The sequence below is a fragment of the Hyla sarda genome, chromosome 9 (assembly GCF_029499605.1).
Source record: "Hyla sarda isolate aHylSar1 chromosome 9, aHylSar1.hap1, whole genome shotgun sequence".
Taxonomy (NCBI): domain Eukaryota; kingdom Metazoa; phylum Chordata; class Amphibia; order Anura; family Hylidae; genus Hyla; species Hyla sarda.
The window spans coordinates 40,965,384-40,984,127 of NC_079197.1; the positions used below are offsets into that span (position 1 = coordinate 40,965,384).

General features: G+C 43.1%; 1 protein-coding gene across 3 annotated transcripts in view; it reads right to left on the bottom strand.

Moving 5' to 3' along the window:
* The window catches only part of MPP1 (MAGUK p55 scaffold protein 1), a 75,695-nt gene that overhangs the window by 21,707 nt on the left and 35,244 nt on the right, over positions 1-18,744 (bottom strand). For 2 of the 3 annotated variants that reach the window (XM_056537926.1, XM_056537925.1), the window contains 2 exons: positions 9,111-9,236; positions 178-256 (listed from right to left, as the gene is read on the bottom strand). In XM_056537926.1, coding sequence (XP_056393901.1) covers positions 178-256; positions 9,111-9,113 — 82 coding nt within the window. In that variant the 5' untranslated portion in view covers positions 9,114-9,236. Of the gene's footprint in view, positions 1-177; positions 257-9,110; positions 9,237-12,376; positions 12,884-18,744 lie in introns of those variants that run through there. The other variant, XM_056537924.1, reaches the window with a different exon arrangement.

The following is an 18,744-nucleotide window of genomic DNA, read 5'->3' on the forward strand; positions in this document are numbered from 1 at the left end:
TTTGCCCACTATCCTAAAGTAAAGGTTAACCTCTTTGGATAGGTGCTGTAAGTAATATGAGCAATTACCTTTATACCCTAACAAAGGCTTACTATAGGGCTTTACTAGTTATAAATATACATGGGAGAGCCAAAAAAGGAGCAAAGTGAAGGGAACTGGCAGCTACTGAATAATTACCTTGCCTGTGGATAAGTCCGCCATGTAAGATACGTGCAACAACACACTTCTGCTGTGGATTCAACTTGAGGGTGATGCCCTATAACAGACAGATGAAACATACATGAATATATGTAGATAATAAATTAAAAGCAACAACACCAACAAAAAGTGCCCTTCCCTGCCAATACCTACAAAATGAAACAAAAGTTCATGCAGTTCTGGGCACCAGTTTATAGAATAACGAAAGGGCACAAAGAACGGATTCTATAAATGTACCCTATTTCCCCTTCTTTCACATGCTCTGGGTAAACTTGATAGACTTTGATGTTTTTTTCAACCACATTTACTATGCAACTGAGCAATAAGTCTAGAAAAAAGCTTGAGCCATATTGCTGGTTTTGTTCACATTAATCACATGGCTTTCATTTATAAAGCAGCCATGATGCTATATCGGATCAGTATTCAAACAGATCTTGACAAATCCTGTCATCCCCAATACCTTCCACGAGATTACCATCAGGGCTTCATTATACAATATCTAACAAAAGCGAGTACACCCGTCAAATTTTTGCACATATTTTATTACATCTTTTCATTTAACACCACTGAAGAAATGACCCTCTGCTACAATTTTAACTGCTTAAGGACCACCGACGTATGCGTACGTCTTGGCTCCCTGGTACTTAACCCCTTAAGGACCAGACCAATTTTATTTTTGCATTTTCGTTTTTTCCTCCTCGCCTTCTAAAAATCATCCACGATCCCCCTGGACCTGTCAAACACAAGTGGGGTGTAAATGCTCACTGCACCCATTGTTATATTCTGTGAGGGGTGTAGTTTCCAAAATAGGGTCACATGTGGGGGAGGGTCCACTGTTCTGGAACCATGCAGGCTTTGTAAACGCACATGACCCCCGACTTGAATTCCAGCCAAATTCTCTCACCAACAATCAAATGGTGCTCCTTCTCTTCTGAGCATTGTAGTTCGCCCGTAGAGCACTTAACATCCACCATGGGGTATTTCCATACTCCGAAGAGATGGGGTTACAAATTTTAGGGGGCATTTTTTGGAACAGTGGTCCCTGAAAATGAAAAATTTTATTTTTAATTTGCACAGCCCACTGTTCCAAAGATCTGTCAAACGCCAGTGGGGTGTAAATACTCACTTCACCCCTTATTAAATTCTGTGAGGGGTGTAGTTTCCAAAATGAGGTCACACGTGGGGGGGGGTCCAAGGGGGGCTTTGTAAACCCACATGGCCCCTGACTTCCATTCCAAACAAATTTTCTCTCTAAAAGCTCAATGGCGCTCCTCTTCTGAGCATTGTAGTGCGCCAGCAGAGCACTTGACGTCCACACATGGGGTATTTCCATACTCAAGAAATGGTGTTACACATTTTGGGGGTCATTATCTTCTATTACCCCTTGTAAAAATGTAAAAAAAATTTGGGGGGGAAAAAAACTGCATTTTAGTGAAATTTTTTTTTTTTCTCATTTACACATTCAGCTTCAACAAAAAGTCAAACACATGTGAGGGGTTAAGGCACACTGTACCCCTTGTTACGTTCCTTGAGGGTTGTAGTTTACAAAATGGTATGCCATGTGGGGTTTTTCTGCTGTTCTGGCCCCATAGGGGCTTCCTAAATGAGACGCCCCCAAAAACCATTTCAGCAAAATGTACTCTCCAAAACCCCATTATTGCTTCTTCCCTTCTGAGCCCTCTACTGCGCCTGCCAAACACTTTACATTCACATATGAGGTATTTCCTTACCCGAGAGAAATTGGGTTACAAATTTTTTATTTATTTTTTTTTGGGGGGGGGGGGGGATTTCTCTGCTTTTACCCCTTGTAAAAATGTAAAAAACTGGGTGTACAAGAACATGCTAATGAGTTGTGCAGTTTTTATAATGGGGTCATTTATGGGGTATTTCTATTATGAAGGCCCTTCAAATCCACTTCAAAACTGAACTGGTCGATGAAAGTCACATTTTGAAAATTTTGTGAAAAATTGGAAAATTGCTGCTGAATTTTGAAGCCCTCTGATGGCTTCCAATAGAAAAAACATGTCAACTTTATGATGCAAACATAAAGTAGACATAGAAACCAAGAAGGAAAAGGAAATCCAGCTCCCCTGAAAAATATAGAACAACAGTATAAAAACACAAAAAATGTATTTCATCCTTTAAAAATCAATGAGATGGGGAGAATTAAAAGCATATATGAAACACCGAAGTGTTTCGAACTATATGGTTCCTAGTCATATTGTATTTGTGAATCAAAATATAATTAATTAATTTGGAATGTCTATTTTCCTTACAAGCAGAGAGCATCAAAGTTAGAAAAATGCAAAATTTTCAATTTTTAAAAAAATCAAATTTTGGAATTTCTCATCAAGAAATGATGCAAGTATCGACAAAATTTTACCACTAACTCAAAATGTAGAATATGTCACGAAAAAACTCTCTCAGATTTAGACTGAAAAGTAAAAGAATCCCAGTTATTAAAGGGTAGCTCCCACCACCACTTTTTTTTCTGTCCCTGCCTATTACCCATCTATCCCTAACCCCCTCCCTGCCATTAAAAATGCTTTTTTGTCTGCCAGGTAGCGTGCTCACTACCAGGCAGACTTCCCCAGCAGGCACCACGTCACTGATGCCTGCTGGGGCCGGCACTTCCGCCCGTAGTTCACCTATACAGGGTGCCTCCAGCTGTTTCCCCACTGCAACTCCCAGCTTGCCCTGACATCTATTGGCTGTCAGAGCATGCTGGGAGTTGTAGTGGGGAAACAACTGGAGGCACCCTGTGTAGGTGAACACCAGAGCACATACCGCTCCGCGCCGCGCCGCCCGCAACCCACCCCGCTGCTCAACTCACTCCCCCTCCCCCTTAGTTCACCCATTCCCATTAAGGGAACCATAAATGCCAACATGTACTGTGACATACTGAAGCAAAGCATGACCCCCTCCCTTCGTAGACTGGTTCTAAAACCCCCGCGGTCTAAAACATTCCCTATCCTGTGGATACGGGATACATTTTTGGGCATGATATATTTCCTTTTATGGTTGTGTGTTGAGTTATTCTAAAGGGGACATATTAAACACTGTTATACAGGCTGTGCATTCACTACTTTAATTTTCAGCAGAGTGTCTATTCTTCAGTGTTGTCAAATGAAAAGATAGAATAAAATATTTACTGAGGCGTATACTCAGGTATGTGAGATATTGTATATTTTATCCAAATATTGTAGCTACTGATGGTAGTGCGATCTTAATTACTAGTCACACATTCATATCTTGAAAAAAAAAAATAATAATAAAATCAAACAGTTCTCCACTGGGTTAGTACATTGTTTTCCTAATGCCTTAGTGGCATAAAGGGCGATTGTCTTAACATTGCCTATGTAAACCTGCACTATTTTTAGGAGGGTCAATTATCAGCCCAATTTAGACCACTCAAAGTTCATCTGCAGTTTTACTTTGCCAGCCATCATTGGGTGCTGTGGTTGAAATCATTCATGTGAAACAGATGAATGGAGCCCAGACTAAGCCACAGATCAGGGCAGAGGTGAGTGATCTGTCACTATAACATATGGCCTTGTTGTGCAAGACAACAACCTTTGCAAACCAACCATGAAGGACAAGTCATTCAGGAAACAATAGTCTGACATCCATAATGTATTGTTTGCTTTACTCAGGTCTAGAAAATGTTCACATAGAGAAGATAACAGATCACTACAATGAGAGATCTTAAAGAGTATCTGGTATAATAATAGGTTAAGCAATCTGTGCTTCCTCTAGAAACACAGGTTCTCAACATAGCACAATATAGACAAACTATCAAGGAATATAATATATATATATATATATATATATATATATATATATATATATATACACACACATATACACACACACCGTATTTATCGGCGTATAACATGCACTTTTTAGGCAAAATTTTTTAGCTTAAAGTCTATGTGCGTGTTATACGCCGATACACCCCCAGGAAAGGGAGGGGGAGAGGGCCTTCGCTGCCTGCTTCTCTCCCCCTGCCTTTCCTGGGGTCTTGAGCGCTGCTGCCGGCCCTTCTCTCCCCCTAGCTATCGGCACCGCTGCCCGTTCTGTCCCCCTGACTATCGGTGCCGGCGCCCCATTGCTGGCGCCGATAGCCATGGGGAGAGAAGCGGCGCCGACAGCCAGGGGGAGAGAAAGGGCAGCGGCACCCATTGCCGGCGCCGCTGCCCCGTTGCTTCCCCCCATCCCCGATGGCATAATTACCTGTTGCCGGGGTCGAGTCCGAGCTGCTGCAGGCCTCCGGCGTGCGTCCCCTGCGTCGTTGCTATGCGCTGCACGGCGCATGACGTCAGTGCGCCACGCCGTGCATAGCAACGACGCAGGGGACGCGCGCCGGAGGCCTGCAGCAGCGCGGACCCAGGTAATTATGCCACCGGGGATGGGGGGAGGCAACGGGGCAGCGGCGCCGGCAATGGGTGTCGCTGACCCTTCTCTCCCCCTGGCTATCGGCGCCGACACCGATAGTCAGGGGGACCGAACGGGCAGCGGCGCCGATAGCCAGGGGGAGAGAAGGGCCGGCAGCAGGGCTCTAGACCCCAGGAAAGGCAGGGGGAGAGAAGCGGGCAGCGACGGCCTCTCTCCCCCTGCCTTTCCTGGGGGTGTATCGGGGTATACACATGCACCCTCATTTTACCATGGATATTTGGGTAAAAAACTTTTTTTTACCCAAATATCCTTGGTAAAATGAGGGTGCATGTTATAGGCCGGTGCGTGGTATACCCCGATAAATACGGTGTGTGTGTGTATATAAAATATATATTATATTATATTATATTATATTATATTATATTATATTATATTATATTATATTATATTATATTATATTATATTATATTATATTATATTATATTATATTATATTATATTATATTATATTATATTATATTATATTATATTATATTATATTATATTATATTATATTATATTATATTATATTATATTATATTATATTATATTATATTATATTATATTATATTATATTATATTATATTATATTATATTATATTATATTATATTATATTATATTATATTATATTATATTATATTATATTATATTATATTATATTATATTATATTATATTATATTATATTATATTATATTATATTATATTATATTATATTATATTATATTATATTATATTATATTATATTATATTATATTATATTATATTATATTATATTATATTATATTATATTATATTATATTATATTATATTATATTATATTATATTATATTATATTATATTATATTATATTATATTATATTATATTATATTATATTATATTATATTATATTATATTATATTATATTATATTATATTATATTATATTATATTATATTATATTATATTATATTATATTATATTATATTATATTATATTATATTATATTATATTATATTATATTATATTATATTATATTATATTATATTATATTATATTATATTATATTATATTATATTATATTATATTATATTATATTATATTATATTATATTATATTATATTATATTATATTATATTATATTATATTATATTATATTATATTATATTATATTATATTATATTATATTATATTATATTATATTATATTATATTATATTATATTATATTATATTATATTATATTATATTATATTATATTATATTATATTATATTATATTATATTATATTATATTATATTATATTATATTATATTATATTATATTATATTATATTATATTATATTATATTATATTATATTATATTATATTATATTATATTATATTATATTATATTATATTATATTATATTATATTATATTATATTATATTATATTATATTATATTATATTATATTATATTATATTATATTATATTATATTATATTATATTATATTATATTATATTATATTATATTATATTATATTATATTATATATATATATATATATATATATATATATATATATATATATATATATATATATATATGAAGTCGCAAGTGGTTTCTTGTGAAAAATACAGGAGAAGGGGCACGTGTCATACTATTTGACCGGCGCTCTGCTGCTAGTGGTATAAGCAGTGCAGTTTTCCCTGTCTGTAGAGGCCTTTTAAAGGGGTTGCCCAGGGAAAGGTAAAAAACATAGTATGTGCATTATAGCAATAAAAGCTAGCATACTTACCTTCCCAGCTACCCTGGCACTGCAGCTGCCAGATCATCTGGTCCTGTTCTTTCTACTACCAGTTAAGTCACCAGAAGATGGCAGAACAGGAGCACTGCGGGGACCAGAGGATCTGACAGCTGCACTGCAAGGAAAGGCAAGTATGCAGGCTTTTATTGTTTTGATGCAGGAGGAAGTATATACTAAATTGCAGTGGAAATCTTCTTTGAGCTCAATGGGGGAGATTTATCAAAACCTGTCCAGAGGAAAGTTGCTGCATTGCTCAAACAACCAATCATATCGCTTCTTTTAATTTTTTTTTTAAAAGACCTCTATAAACTCAAAGAAGCGATTTGATTGGTTGCTATGGGCAACTCAGCAACTTTTCCTCTGGACAGGTTTTGGTAAATCTCCCCAATGACTATATAACTACTACGGTACCAGATTACCAGTGTACATAATAATTAAATAAATAATTTAAAGGGGTACTCCGCCCCTAGACATCTTATCCCCTATCCAAAGGATAGGGGATAAGATGTCAGATCGCTGGGGTCCCGCTGCTGGGGACCCCGGGGATCGCCGCTGCAGCACCCCGCTAACATTACTGCGCAGAGTGAGATCGCTCTGCACGTAATGACGGGCAATACAGGGGCCGGAGCATCGATACATCACGGCTCCACCCCTCGTGACATCACGGCCCGCCCCCGTCAATACAAGTCTATGGGAGGGGGCGTGGTGGTCACGCCCCTTGCCATAGACTTGCATTAAGGGGACGGGCCCTGATGTCATGAGGGGCGGAGCCATGACGTCACGCTGCTCCAGCCCCTGTATCGCCCGTAATTACGCACAGAGCGAACTAGCTCTGTGCAGTAATGATGGCGGGGTGCCGCAGCGGTGATCCCCGGGGTCCCCAGCAGCGGGACCGCGGGGATCTAACATCTTATCCCCTATCCTTTGGATAGGGGATAAGATGCCAGGGGCGGAGTACCCCTTTAATAAATGTGCTCAACACAATATATATGGGATACACAAAAATGCTGGTTACCGCCTTTAAGGACTGTCTCGTAACAACTCGGTCCATATGAACTATTCATTAGGAAAGAGATACCTAAGGAACCCTCTTCTGAGTAAGAACGGAGGGAATCTATGCAAGACCAGTCCCTACACTAGTCAACCTACTCTGACCATGTATTATATACAGTAGGGAGATTTATGACTAGGTGCTGAGCTAAGATTCTCTGAGGCCGGAAGAAGCGCTAATCTGCATGAAAACTGCCGGCTGTTCCCCTCTGAGCGCCCACATTCCAGAGATTCTGAGTGCAGCCTGGGTACACGGAATCAGAGCTAGGACTGGCGCTAGGACCACGCACACATTGCCGTCTCCATAGATGGCAATGTCTGCAGAGCAGATTCTGCATGAACAACAAACAAGTTCATTCTTTTGGCTTCAGAATTTCAGCGGCGGAACATCCACCACTGAAATTCCGTAGTGTGCACTGTGCAGCATAACCCAGATGCCAGCAATGAGATTCTACTGCACCAGAATTTCCAACCAAAATTATTAAAGGGGTCATCCAGGAAAAAAAACTTTTTTTTATATATATCAACTGGCTCCAGAAAGTTAAACAGATTTGTAAATTACTTCTATTAAAAAAATCTTAATCCTTTCAGTACTTATGAGCTTCTGAAGTGAAGGTTGTTCTTTTCTGTCTAAGTGCTCTCTGATGACACGTCTTGGGAACCGCCCAGTTTAGAAATAAATCCCCATAGCAAACCTCTTCTAAACTGGGTGTCATCAGAGAGCACTTAGACAGAAAAGAACAACCTTAACTTCAGAAGCTCATAAGTACTGAAAGGATTAAGATTTTTTAATAGAAATTACAAATCTGTTTAACTTTCTGGAACCAGTATATATATATATATATATATATACACACAATATACAATATACACAATATACACAATATACACAATATACACAATATACACAATATACACAATACACTATACACAATACACACTATACACTATACACAATATACACTATACACACTATACACAATATATATTATACAATATACATATACATATATATATATATATATATATATATATATATATATATATGTTTTTTTCCTGGAATACCCCTTAAAGCAGAATTCTGGAGATGTCCGTTTTAGTAAATATTTGTTATCCACATAAAATAATTTTGGGACACCTTTCCTTACAGCTCTGAGCTGTCATTCATCTGTTATTCTTACTAGAAACTAATGACTAAATAGCCAACTGGGCGTTACCAGCTGGATGTGTGTCCCTACACTGTCTGGGAATATCCAATCAAAGCTGACAGTGTAGAAGACAGTGTAGAAACACTTCCCCCAAATGGTAACACCCAGTTGGCAATTTAGTCATCAGTTTCTAGTAAGAATAACAGGTGAATGGCACAACACAGAGCTGTAAGAAAAGATGTTCCAGAATTGTTACTTCATGGGGAATACAATTTTTTGCTAAGAGACATTTCCTACTACTGCTAGTTTTGACTCGCCACTACTTTTGGTCATGGAATGGTGCAATATCTTGCAATATTTCCCAATAGCTGAAAAATCACAGATGCCTTGTAGTGATTGCAAAACCACTGTCAGAATGCTTGAGATTGAGGGTGTGAAGCCCTATGACCCTATTCATCAGTAAGACTATTTTACTTCTCCATTTTCCTTCCCATTTTTTCAGTGTACCCCACTTACCATGGGCTCCTCCGTCTCTCTTTCAAACTGCACAAGTCGAACTTTTTTCTTTTCCTCAGGACACCCGGCTGCAGATCCATTGGTGCAAAACTCTTCTGATAAAACTTTAGGTGGGGAGGAAAATCCCTATAAAAATAAATCAGAATTATTGGAGTGAAAGAAAATGTGATCCAAATAGTGATCCAAAGCCATCCCCAGGCAGGCCCAATGCATTTGTCTGACCCATCCACTTACACACTAGCAGGCTAAACCTAAAAATTGACCATTTCTATAAAATTGTTCGTATAGTTAGCAATAATTATCATGCCCATTGGTCCTGACTCGCAGTATGCGGCCCCATCAGTCACAGCATCCCCGAGGGGGGGGGGGGCGGCAATAGAGGCTACTGAAGGAGTATTTTATATGTGAAAGTAGTGCTGGGCGGTATACCGGTTCATACCGAATACCGAAATTTTTGTCCTGCGCGATATGAATTTTCCCCATACCGCAATACCGGTTTGGACCCTCCCGCTTGGGAATAAATGAATTATCAGCCCAGCGCTGTGCTGTCCCCATCGGGGAACTACTCACATGTCACCTGCGAGCACTGTTCTGCCCCCCCAATTAATTTTCAGCCCAGCGCTGTCCCCAACAGGGTAAGTACTCACGTCACCCACAAGCGCTGCCCTCCTCATCCTCCTGTTTGTTGCGTCCGCCAGCGCTGACACTCTATACCAGTGGTCTTCAACCTGCGGACCTCCAGATGTTGCAAAACTACAACTCTCAGCATGCCCGGACAGCCAACGGCTGTCCGGGCATGCTGGGAGTTATAGTTTTGCAACATCTGGAGGTCCGCAGGTTGAAGACCACTGCTCTATACTGTGCGGTATCCCTATGCCCGGGCTGCAAACAAAATAAACTTTAACTCACCTCCCATTAGTCAGGTACCGGCCTCATCTGCTTCTTTGGGACGGGAACACCGGATAGCCGTCAGCCTATCACCGGCCCCAGCGATGTTCCGCCTCGGATGGTGATAGGCTGAGCCCACTGTCATGTAAGAAGCCAGCTTCTTACCTTACATGCATTAGTTTATTTTGTTTACCTTTTGCAGCCTGGGCATAGGGATACAGTATAGAGTGTCAGCGCCGGTGGCCGCAACAAACAGGACAAGGAGGGCAGTGCTTGCGGGTGACATGTGATTATTTACCCCAATGGGGCAGCGCTGGGCTGATAATTTGGGAAGGGGGGGCAGTCAGAGGAGGAGGAAATACCTTTATATACCGTGGAACTGCCAAAAGTTACAAAAATACAGTGATACACACATTTGGTCATACCACCCAACCCTATGTGAAAGCCCCTTTTCCTGGGTGTTAAGCACAATCATTGAAAACACAACAGTTTAAGTCCATACAAAAAAAAAAAAAAAAATAGAAATCACATACATGAGACCAGATTCACATAAGTATCATGGGCCCATTGTGGAGTGCCCTGGCCCAACTGCTGGTTTCCAGACCCAACACACCGCAGCCTAGGAGTTGCATTAAGGAACCATGATCGGGCTTGGGCAACCGGCTATACCTGATATAAAAATGTGCTGTACTATACTGATGTGAAGCCGCCAGCTGACTGCTTGAGAGTTTGGAGGAAGACGGACAGAACAAAGGAAAACCGTCTGCAGCCGGACATCTCTACAGCTGCTAATCGATAACAATGGTCTCCAACCTGTGGTTCTCCAGCTGTTGCAGAATATGTTCTGTCAGCAATCACCTGCATTAGAATGGAATTTCTACAAATCCGCCCACATACAATGGAAAATTTGTAGCGGCTTTTTACTGCAGAAAAAAATAAAAAATCTGCTGTGACAATACATGGATTGTCACCTATTACAGATGCAAAGTCACTAGAGGGTAGCCATGCAGTCAATAGCTCTCTCCTGATCTCCGATACGCATGAGCATTCATGTGTCCTCAATGGAGAGAGGAGGGGAAAGCTGTTGCCAGGCTCCTCTAATGGCAGCTCATCACTCCACCAGACAAAGGGTTGGGCAGCTTAATGCAACATGGTTGATACTTCTCTTCAACACATTAGACCTCGTTCACACTACAAAATTTCAATGGAACAAGTTGACTGATTATTCTCTATGGGGCCCTGAGCTCAGTGCTCAGCAATGTGTCAGCTCCACAGAAAGAACAGATTCACACACACGGTTGACTTGGAATACTCTGTATTTGGGATCTGTGACATCCCACTGATCAGGACAGTGCCTGGACAGGTAACTTCAGGTGAAATACACCTTATGGGTACGTTCACATGCAAGGATTTTTTAGCGGGTTTTCCGCTGCGTATTTGAAAGTGGGAGGGCTCTTCTCCGCAGCAGATTTTCCACGTCGGAATGTACACTACGAAAAGTCCGCCGCAAGCCCCATTGAAGTCCGTAGGGACTGTGGCGGATTTTCCGCAGCGTAAATTCGCCTGCGGAAAATCTGCTGCGGACAGTCGAGAAGAGCCCGCCCACTTTCAAATACACAGCGGAAAACCCGCTAAAAAAATCAGCGCGTGTGTTCACACGCTAGTAACTAGGTTTCCCGCTGCGAGTTACGCTACTATTCATTTGAATGGGTCTGCGGACAGTCCGCAAATCTGACACTATTGTGTAACTCGCAGAAGGATTGCCGCAATGGAAAACCCGTTGCAAGTTACTAGCGTGTGAACGCACCCTATACCAGTGTTTCCCAACCAGGGTGCCTCCAGCTGTTGCAAAACTACAACTCCCAGCATGCCCGGACAGCCGAAGGCTGTCCGGGCATGCTGGGAGTTGTAGTTTTGCAACAGCTGGAGGCACCCTGGTTGGGAAACACTGCCTTAGACCCTTGAGTCTTCTACAAACCTGCAATAAAAAGAAGGCTCATCCTTGTCTGTCAAGGGAACAATGGGGCATTTCCTTTCAGTGTGACAGCTAGTGATGGCTCTTTGTCCTCTATGGGGGTTTAACTCTTGCTTGTCTGTCGTGTATATTTTTTTTTCCTCCCCTCAATGTCTATGGGGGGTTGGCATTAACCCTTGCTTGCCCACCGTGTGCCTTTGTACAACCTGGAAGACTTACACAAAAACCAACCCAGATCCTGAAGCCATTAATGGTGGCCTGAACAAGGGTCAGCCCCCCTCCCCAGCAGACGATGCTGATCACTACATCTGCCCTTTACACCTTGTGAGTAAGGATTTTTAATTCAGAGATAAGATCGGGCAAAGATCGTCCTGCAGAGCATCCGTCTTCACTCCGTCCTCACCTGGGTGGCCGCCCGGTTCTGCAGCAGGGTCTCCAGGTAGAGATCGGACAGCGCGGACCTCATGCTGGGGCCGTCAGTGCGGACGATCTCCGAGCGCTCGAACTTCAGCGTCATCCCGCTCCGCCGCCCGTGTGTCCCGCTCCGCCGCCCGTGTGTCCCGCTCCGCCGCCCGTGTGTCCCGCTCCGCCGCCCGTGTGTCCCGCTCCGCCGCCCGTGTGTCCCGCTCTGGTCTCCGCGCTGCACTCTACCCTCTTTATCTGTACACAACAGGCTGACTCAGGAGCGCAGCAGCAATAGCGATAATAAATCTGCAAGACCTGCACAATCTCAGGGAGCCCTGAACCTGCGCGTCCGCTGTATCCCGCCTCACACGGCTCTCCTCCGCACACACGGCTACACACACCTACATAGTCTACTGCCTTATCGCGCGTCCCCCCTCCGGTCTCTATAATTCTATCCCACCAGCATCCACAATACAGAAAAACAACTGCACTCCCTCCGCTGCTCACAATGGTATTGCCTAGGTCACATGACCGCTCATGGAAACAGTCATGTGATCAGAATGGCCCTTGGAAAAAAAAAAAAAAGTAGTGACAATCGCTGCAGTGGCCATGTGACGCGGGGAGGAGATTAGCCGGTGACGACAGCAGCAGGTTCACCGTAAACAACAAGTGACTGGAGACCCCGTGCACACAGTGCGATTTGCCCCCCCAGTGTGAGAACAAGGATTACAACAATCACTTAACCCTTTAAGGACCAAGCCCATTTTCACCTCAAGGACCAGAGCATTTTTTGCACATCTGACCCCTGTCTCTATAAGCATTAAAAGGAAAACTGTCAGATCCGCCGCACTGTTCGGCTCTAGTCTTCTATTTTTCGGGATATGCTAATGAGGTGCTAACTGGCACTCTGGCGTCAGTGCCGCCGGTGCATTGCCGTGGAATGAGATTTGCCATAGAATGAGATGGTCCGCCTCCATCACATCCTATTGGCTCTCTCTTGTCACGTGACATATTTAAACGTCACGCAGCGATGCGCACAGCAGTGTCAGTTTGGCTATCACAGGGAGAGGATCTCCTATCCTTGTGATTGCTGAAGCTGCACGGAGCTCTCATGGCCTCTGTGGCCCGACAGAAGTTCACACATGTACGCAGCTCATACGGCTGCCTCATATACATTTACTGTTGATCCACAGCGCTATCGGGATCCCGATGCCCGATGGCGCTGTCATCAGTGTGCGTCCCCGCGAGCGCCCCACGCCCGCAGCTCTACTCCCCGTCCCCCGCCCCCCGCATCTCTACTCCCCGTCCTGTTAACGCTCAGGGAGCGGGGAACAGAAAGTAGAGCATCGGGCGCAGGTTAAGTTATTCGCGTAGTGCTGCGCATGCGCAGTACTACTTTACCTGCGCCCGATGCTCTACTTTCTGTTCCCCGCTCCCTGAGCTACGGAGGGACGGGGAGTACAGCTGCGGGCATGGGGCGCTCGTGGGGACGCACACTGATGACAGCGCCATCGGGCGTAGGAATCCCCATAGCGCTGTGGATCGCTCCCTGAGCGTTCACAGGGGACGGGGAGTAGAGCTGCGTAGGACGGGGTGTAGAGCTGCGGGGGACGGGGTGCAGAGATGCGGGGGATGGGGTGTAGAGATGCGGGGGACGGGGAGTACAGCTGCGTAGAACGGGGAGTAGAGATGCGGGGGACGGGGTGTAGAGCTGCGGGCGTGGGGATCCTGATGACAGCGCCATCGGGCATCGGGATCCCGATAGCGCTGTGGATCAACAGTAAATGTATATGAGGCAGCCGTATGAGCTGCGTACATGTGTGAACTTCTGTCGGGCCACAGAGGCCATGAGAGCTCCGTACAGCTTCAGCTATCACAGGGTGAGGAGACCCTCTCCCTGTGATAGCCAAACTGACACTACTGTGCGCATCGATGCGTAAGGTTTAAATATGTCACGTGACAAGAGAGAGCCAATAGGCTGTGATGGAGGCGGAGCATCTCATTCTATGGCAAATCTCATTCCACGGCAATGCACTGGCTGCAGCCCCTCCCAGTTCCTCAATATTCCTCCTCTCTCTTCATTACAGAGCAGGGAGAAGAGGGAGAGGCGGAGGAATATTGATGAACTGGGAGGGGCTGCAGCCGGGGGCACTGACGCCAGAGTGCCAGTTAGCCCCGTCAGTGCCAGTTAGCACCTCATTAGCATATCCCGAAAATAGAAAACCGAAGAGCCGAACGGTGCAGCAGATCCAGGCACGGTAAGCACCAAACTGATCAGCGTCCCCCGCACTACCAGCCATTACCGCTAGTTAGTGTGTGTGTGGGGGGGAGGGGAGAAGCTGACAGTTTTCCTCCGGGATGCTTTTATTTATGAATTTGATTCAGCGAATGTTTCTTTGACATTCTACTTTATGTTAGCGGTAAAGTTTTGTCGATACTTGCATCATTTCTTGGCGAAAGATTCCAAAATTTCATGAAAAACTTTTAAGCTCTCTGCTTGTGAGGAAAATAGACTTAAAATTTATATTGTATACATTAATCAATATATGTCTACTTAATGTTTGCATCATAAAGTTGTTTTTACTTTTGGAAGACATCAGAGGGCTTCAAAGTTCAGCAGCAATTTTCCAATTTTTCACAAAATTTTCAAAATCGGAATTTTTCAAGGACCAGTTCAGTTTATATTAGAAATACCCCATAAATGAACCCATTATAAAAACTGCACCCCAAAGTATTCAAAATGACATTCAGAAAGTGTGTTAACCCTTTTGGTGTTTCACAGAAATAGCGACAATGGGATTTTGGAGAGTGAGTTTTGCTGAAATAGTTTTTTTGGGGGGCATGTCACATTTAGGAAGCCCCTATGGTTCCATAACAGCAAAAAAACCAAAACAAAACAAAACCAAAAAACAAATGGCACACTATTTTGGAAACTACACCCCACAAGGCACGTGACAAGGGGTCCAGAGAGGTAAAGTTGGATGTGTAAATGAAAAAATAATTTCTCACTAGAAAGCATTTTTTTCCCCAAATTTACCATTTTTTACAAGAGGTTATAGGAGAAAATGCCCCCCAAAATTTGTAGCACCATTATGGAAATACCCCATATGTGCATGTAAAGTGCTCTGCTGGCGCTCTACAATGCTCAGAAGAGAAGGAGCGACATTGGGCTTTTGGAGAGAGAATTTGTTTGGAATAGAAGTCGGGGACCATGTGCATTTACAAATCACCATGGTGCCAGAACAGTGGCAGCCCCCATGTGACCCCATTTTGGAAACTACACCCCTCACAGAATTTAATAAGGGGTGAAGTGAGTATTTACACCCCACTGGCGTTTGACAGATCTTTGGAACAGTGGGCTGTGCAAATTAAAATTTACATTTTTCATTTTCACGGACCACTGTTCCAAAATTCTGTCAGACACCTGTGGGGCGTAAATGTTGACTGCACCCCTTATTATATTTTGTGAGGGGTGTAGTTTCCAAAATGGGGTCACTTGTGGCTGGCACTGTTCTGGCACCATGGTACTTTTTCATTTTCATGTCCAACTTTAAAATTATTCAAACACCTGTGGGGTGTTAAGGCTCACTATACTCCTTGTTACGTTCCTTATGGGATGTAGTTTCCAAAATGTTTTTTTTTTCTGTGTTTATGTCAGAACCCCTGTAACGATCAGCCACCCCTGTGCAAACCACCTCAAATGTTCTCACTCCTGAGCCTTGTTGTGTGTCCGCAGAGCATTTTCCGTCCACATATGGGGTATTTCCGTACACCGGAGAAAAATATGTTACAAATTTTGGGGGTCTTTTTTTTTTCCTTTTACCTCTTGTGAAAATAGGAAGCATGGGGCAACACCAGCAAATTAGTGTAAAAAAAAAAAAAAAAAAAAAACAACTTTTTGCAACAGGGATCTGAACTTTCAACCCCCCCCCCCCCCCCCCCCAGTCAGCTGAGACACTGATTGGTCCACAGGGGCCAATCACAATGATCGCTGACCAGGACCATTCACAAATGTCCTGGGGTGGCTTGCAAAAGTTGTCTCCCGCCGGTAACAGTGGGACTTCTGCCTGTTAACAGTCAAACCAAGAATCTTTTATTGAAAAGAGTAATGGCAGCGATACAGAAGGCAAAAGCAAAAAGGCAATGGTGCCCTAACGGGCATAACATTACATAAGAACAAAGAAAACATATAAAACCTATAACTAGGAGGCAATATCGTCTCAGCACTCAAAAATTGTACAGGAAGTGTAGCGTACACAAAAGATAGCAAAAGTACACATCAATATCTGGACCGGCCATAGCCGAACAGGGAATCTCAGCACACAGAAAAATAGGGAAACCATCCCCTCCCCCAGATTAATAGAGAGAAAGGCAAGTTTGCATAGAAGGACAATAAGAAGTTATCCATTCCTCCCATAATTTATCAAAACATTCCACCTTACTTTCAGATAGCTTTTCACAAAGAATTACAAAATTAACCTTGTCAAATGACCTTTTGGAACGACAAAGTCGGGGATTTCCATTGGGCAGCTATAAGTATCCTGGTAGCCATAAGGATGAACTGGGCCATCCGAAAAGTACGGAACGGCATCCTACTAGGTTTATTGCTTAATAAACAAAAGGATGGGGTACTGGGCATGCGGTCACCAAACAGATCTACCAAAACCACATGAATCCTCCTCCACAACTGCGCCACCTTAGGGCAGCTCCACCAAATGTGGTGCACGGAACAGACAACTCGACATCCTCTAAAGCATAGAGTAAATACTGAGGGATAAATTGAGTGCAGTCTAGAGGGGGCCATATAGATTCTGTGCAGAATTTTAATAGATGTCTCCATTAAGGAGACTTGCCAGCTGCCCTTGCTGACAGCCGTACAACAAGCATGTCACTGGGACATAGGGTCACGTGCAGGTCACATTCCCAAGCTTCCATGAAGCGCAATTTCGTATCAGCAGGAGGGGCATTCAGGTGGGCATAAAGTCGGGAAAGCAGGCCTGGTAGTGTAGGGCTGTACAGCAAGGTCGCCTCATAAAACGTAGTGTCCACCTTATAGCCCTGAGGACCCAATGAAGAATAATGACTTCTGCCTGTTAACCCATGCGATGCCGCGCATCGCCGGGTTAACTGAATGACATATAAACATCAGGTTATGCAGCTAGTTCCTGCATTCTGACGTTTATATAAGTCATTCTGCAGGAAGGGGTTAAATATCGTTCATATTGCTCTCAGTATTCCTAGGAGCTATTATATGAATTAACTGATAACTATCGCTGGAGTTTGGGTATGTTCACACATGCAGATTTGGTGTGGATTAGATGCTGATTCTGTAAGTGTCCACATACTCCTCAGGGTGAGGCTGGGTTTACATGAGGATTATGCCACCCATGGAGCAAACACATGGGGAAACTCAAAATAGGATGAAAGTGTATACTGCACAGACAGGCAGGGGCACCATTGGGGGGTAACGTGCTGAGTCAATACATCAATCTGCCTCCAGTTGGTGCAAAACTACAACTCCCAGCATGCCCGGACAGTCTTCTACATCAACATCCTATTTTAACAGGGCTGAAGTCACCCAAGTGCAAGCAAAAAGTGTTAACACAAAAACCGTGCACGAGAATGTGCTAAGGTAAACATGCATACACACACACTGATAAAACACATTCGTAGTGTGAACCTGCACTTATATCCAGGACTGAGGCCCCACCACCTGGCTCTCCGGAAGGGCCGGCGCTGGCTGCCACATCCAGACAGGCCAAGAAGAGGGGGAGGCCAGGATTACGGAAAGCACCAATCTGGCTGTGCCCCATAGCGGGCATCACGGAAAGAGGCATTTTGTTGCTAAATTCCATCCGCAGAGGTAGTTAGTTTATCTGCTCTGTCTGTTTCATTTCTCTATGTTGCTTCTCAGGTTCTTCGGATAAAAGTTTCACAGGTACTGATTTGGTGGTCAAGTCTGGTTATTTATATGTCAGGTGCTCATAGACTCGTTCATTATCCAGGTTGCTCAGGTTCCTATCAGTGCCCTGGTGGTTTCGTCATATTGTTTGGATTACAGGTGGGTTTGGTATTCTATTGTGGCTAAGGTGTGCAGGATTCAAGGATAATGTGGCTTATGTAGGTCCTGGGTCTGTTGAGATAAGGTAAGTTAGGGGACTGGGAACGTGTTGGGGGGGGTTCGGCCAAGGGTTGGTAGGCTGTTTGTCGCTTCACAAGGTTGTATTTTACACTTAGTGGCCTCACTAGGTGTTGGTTCCAAAGTCCTGTCTCTGCTACAGGCTAGGTGTATATTCAGGAGTTCACTTTGAGTATTGTTCGGTTCTCCCTGGCTTGCAGTTGCGGTAATTCTCATTTGGTTGCAAG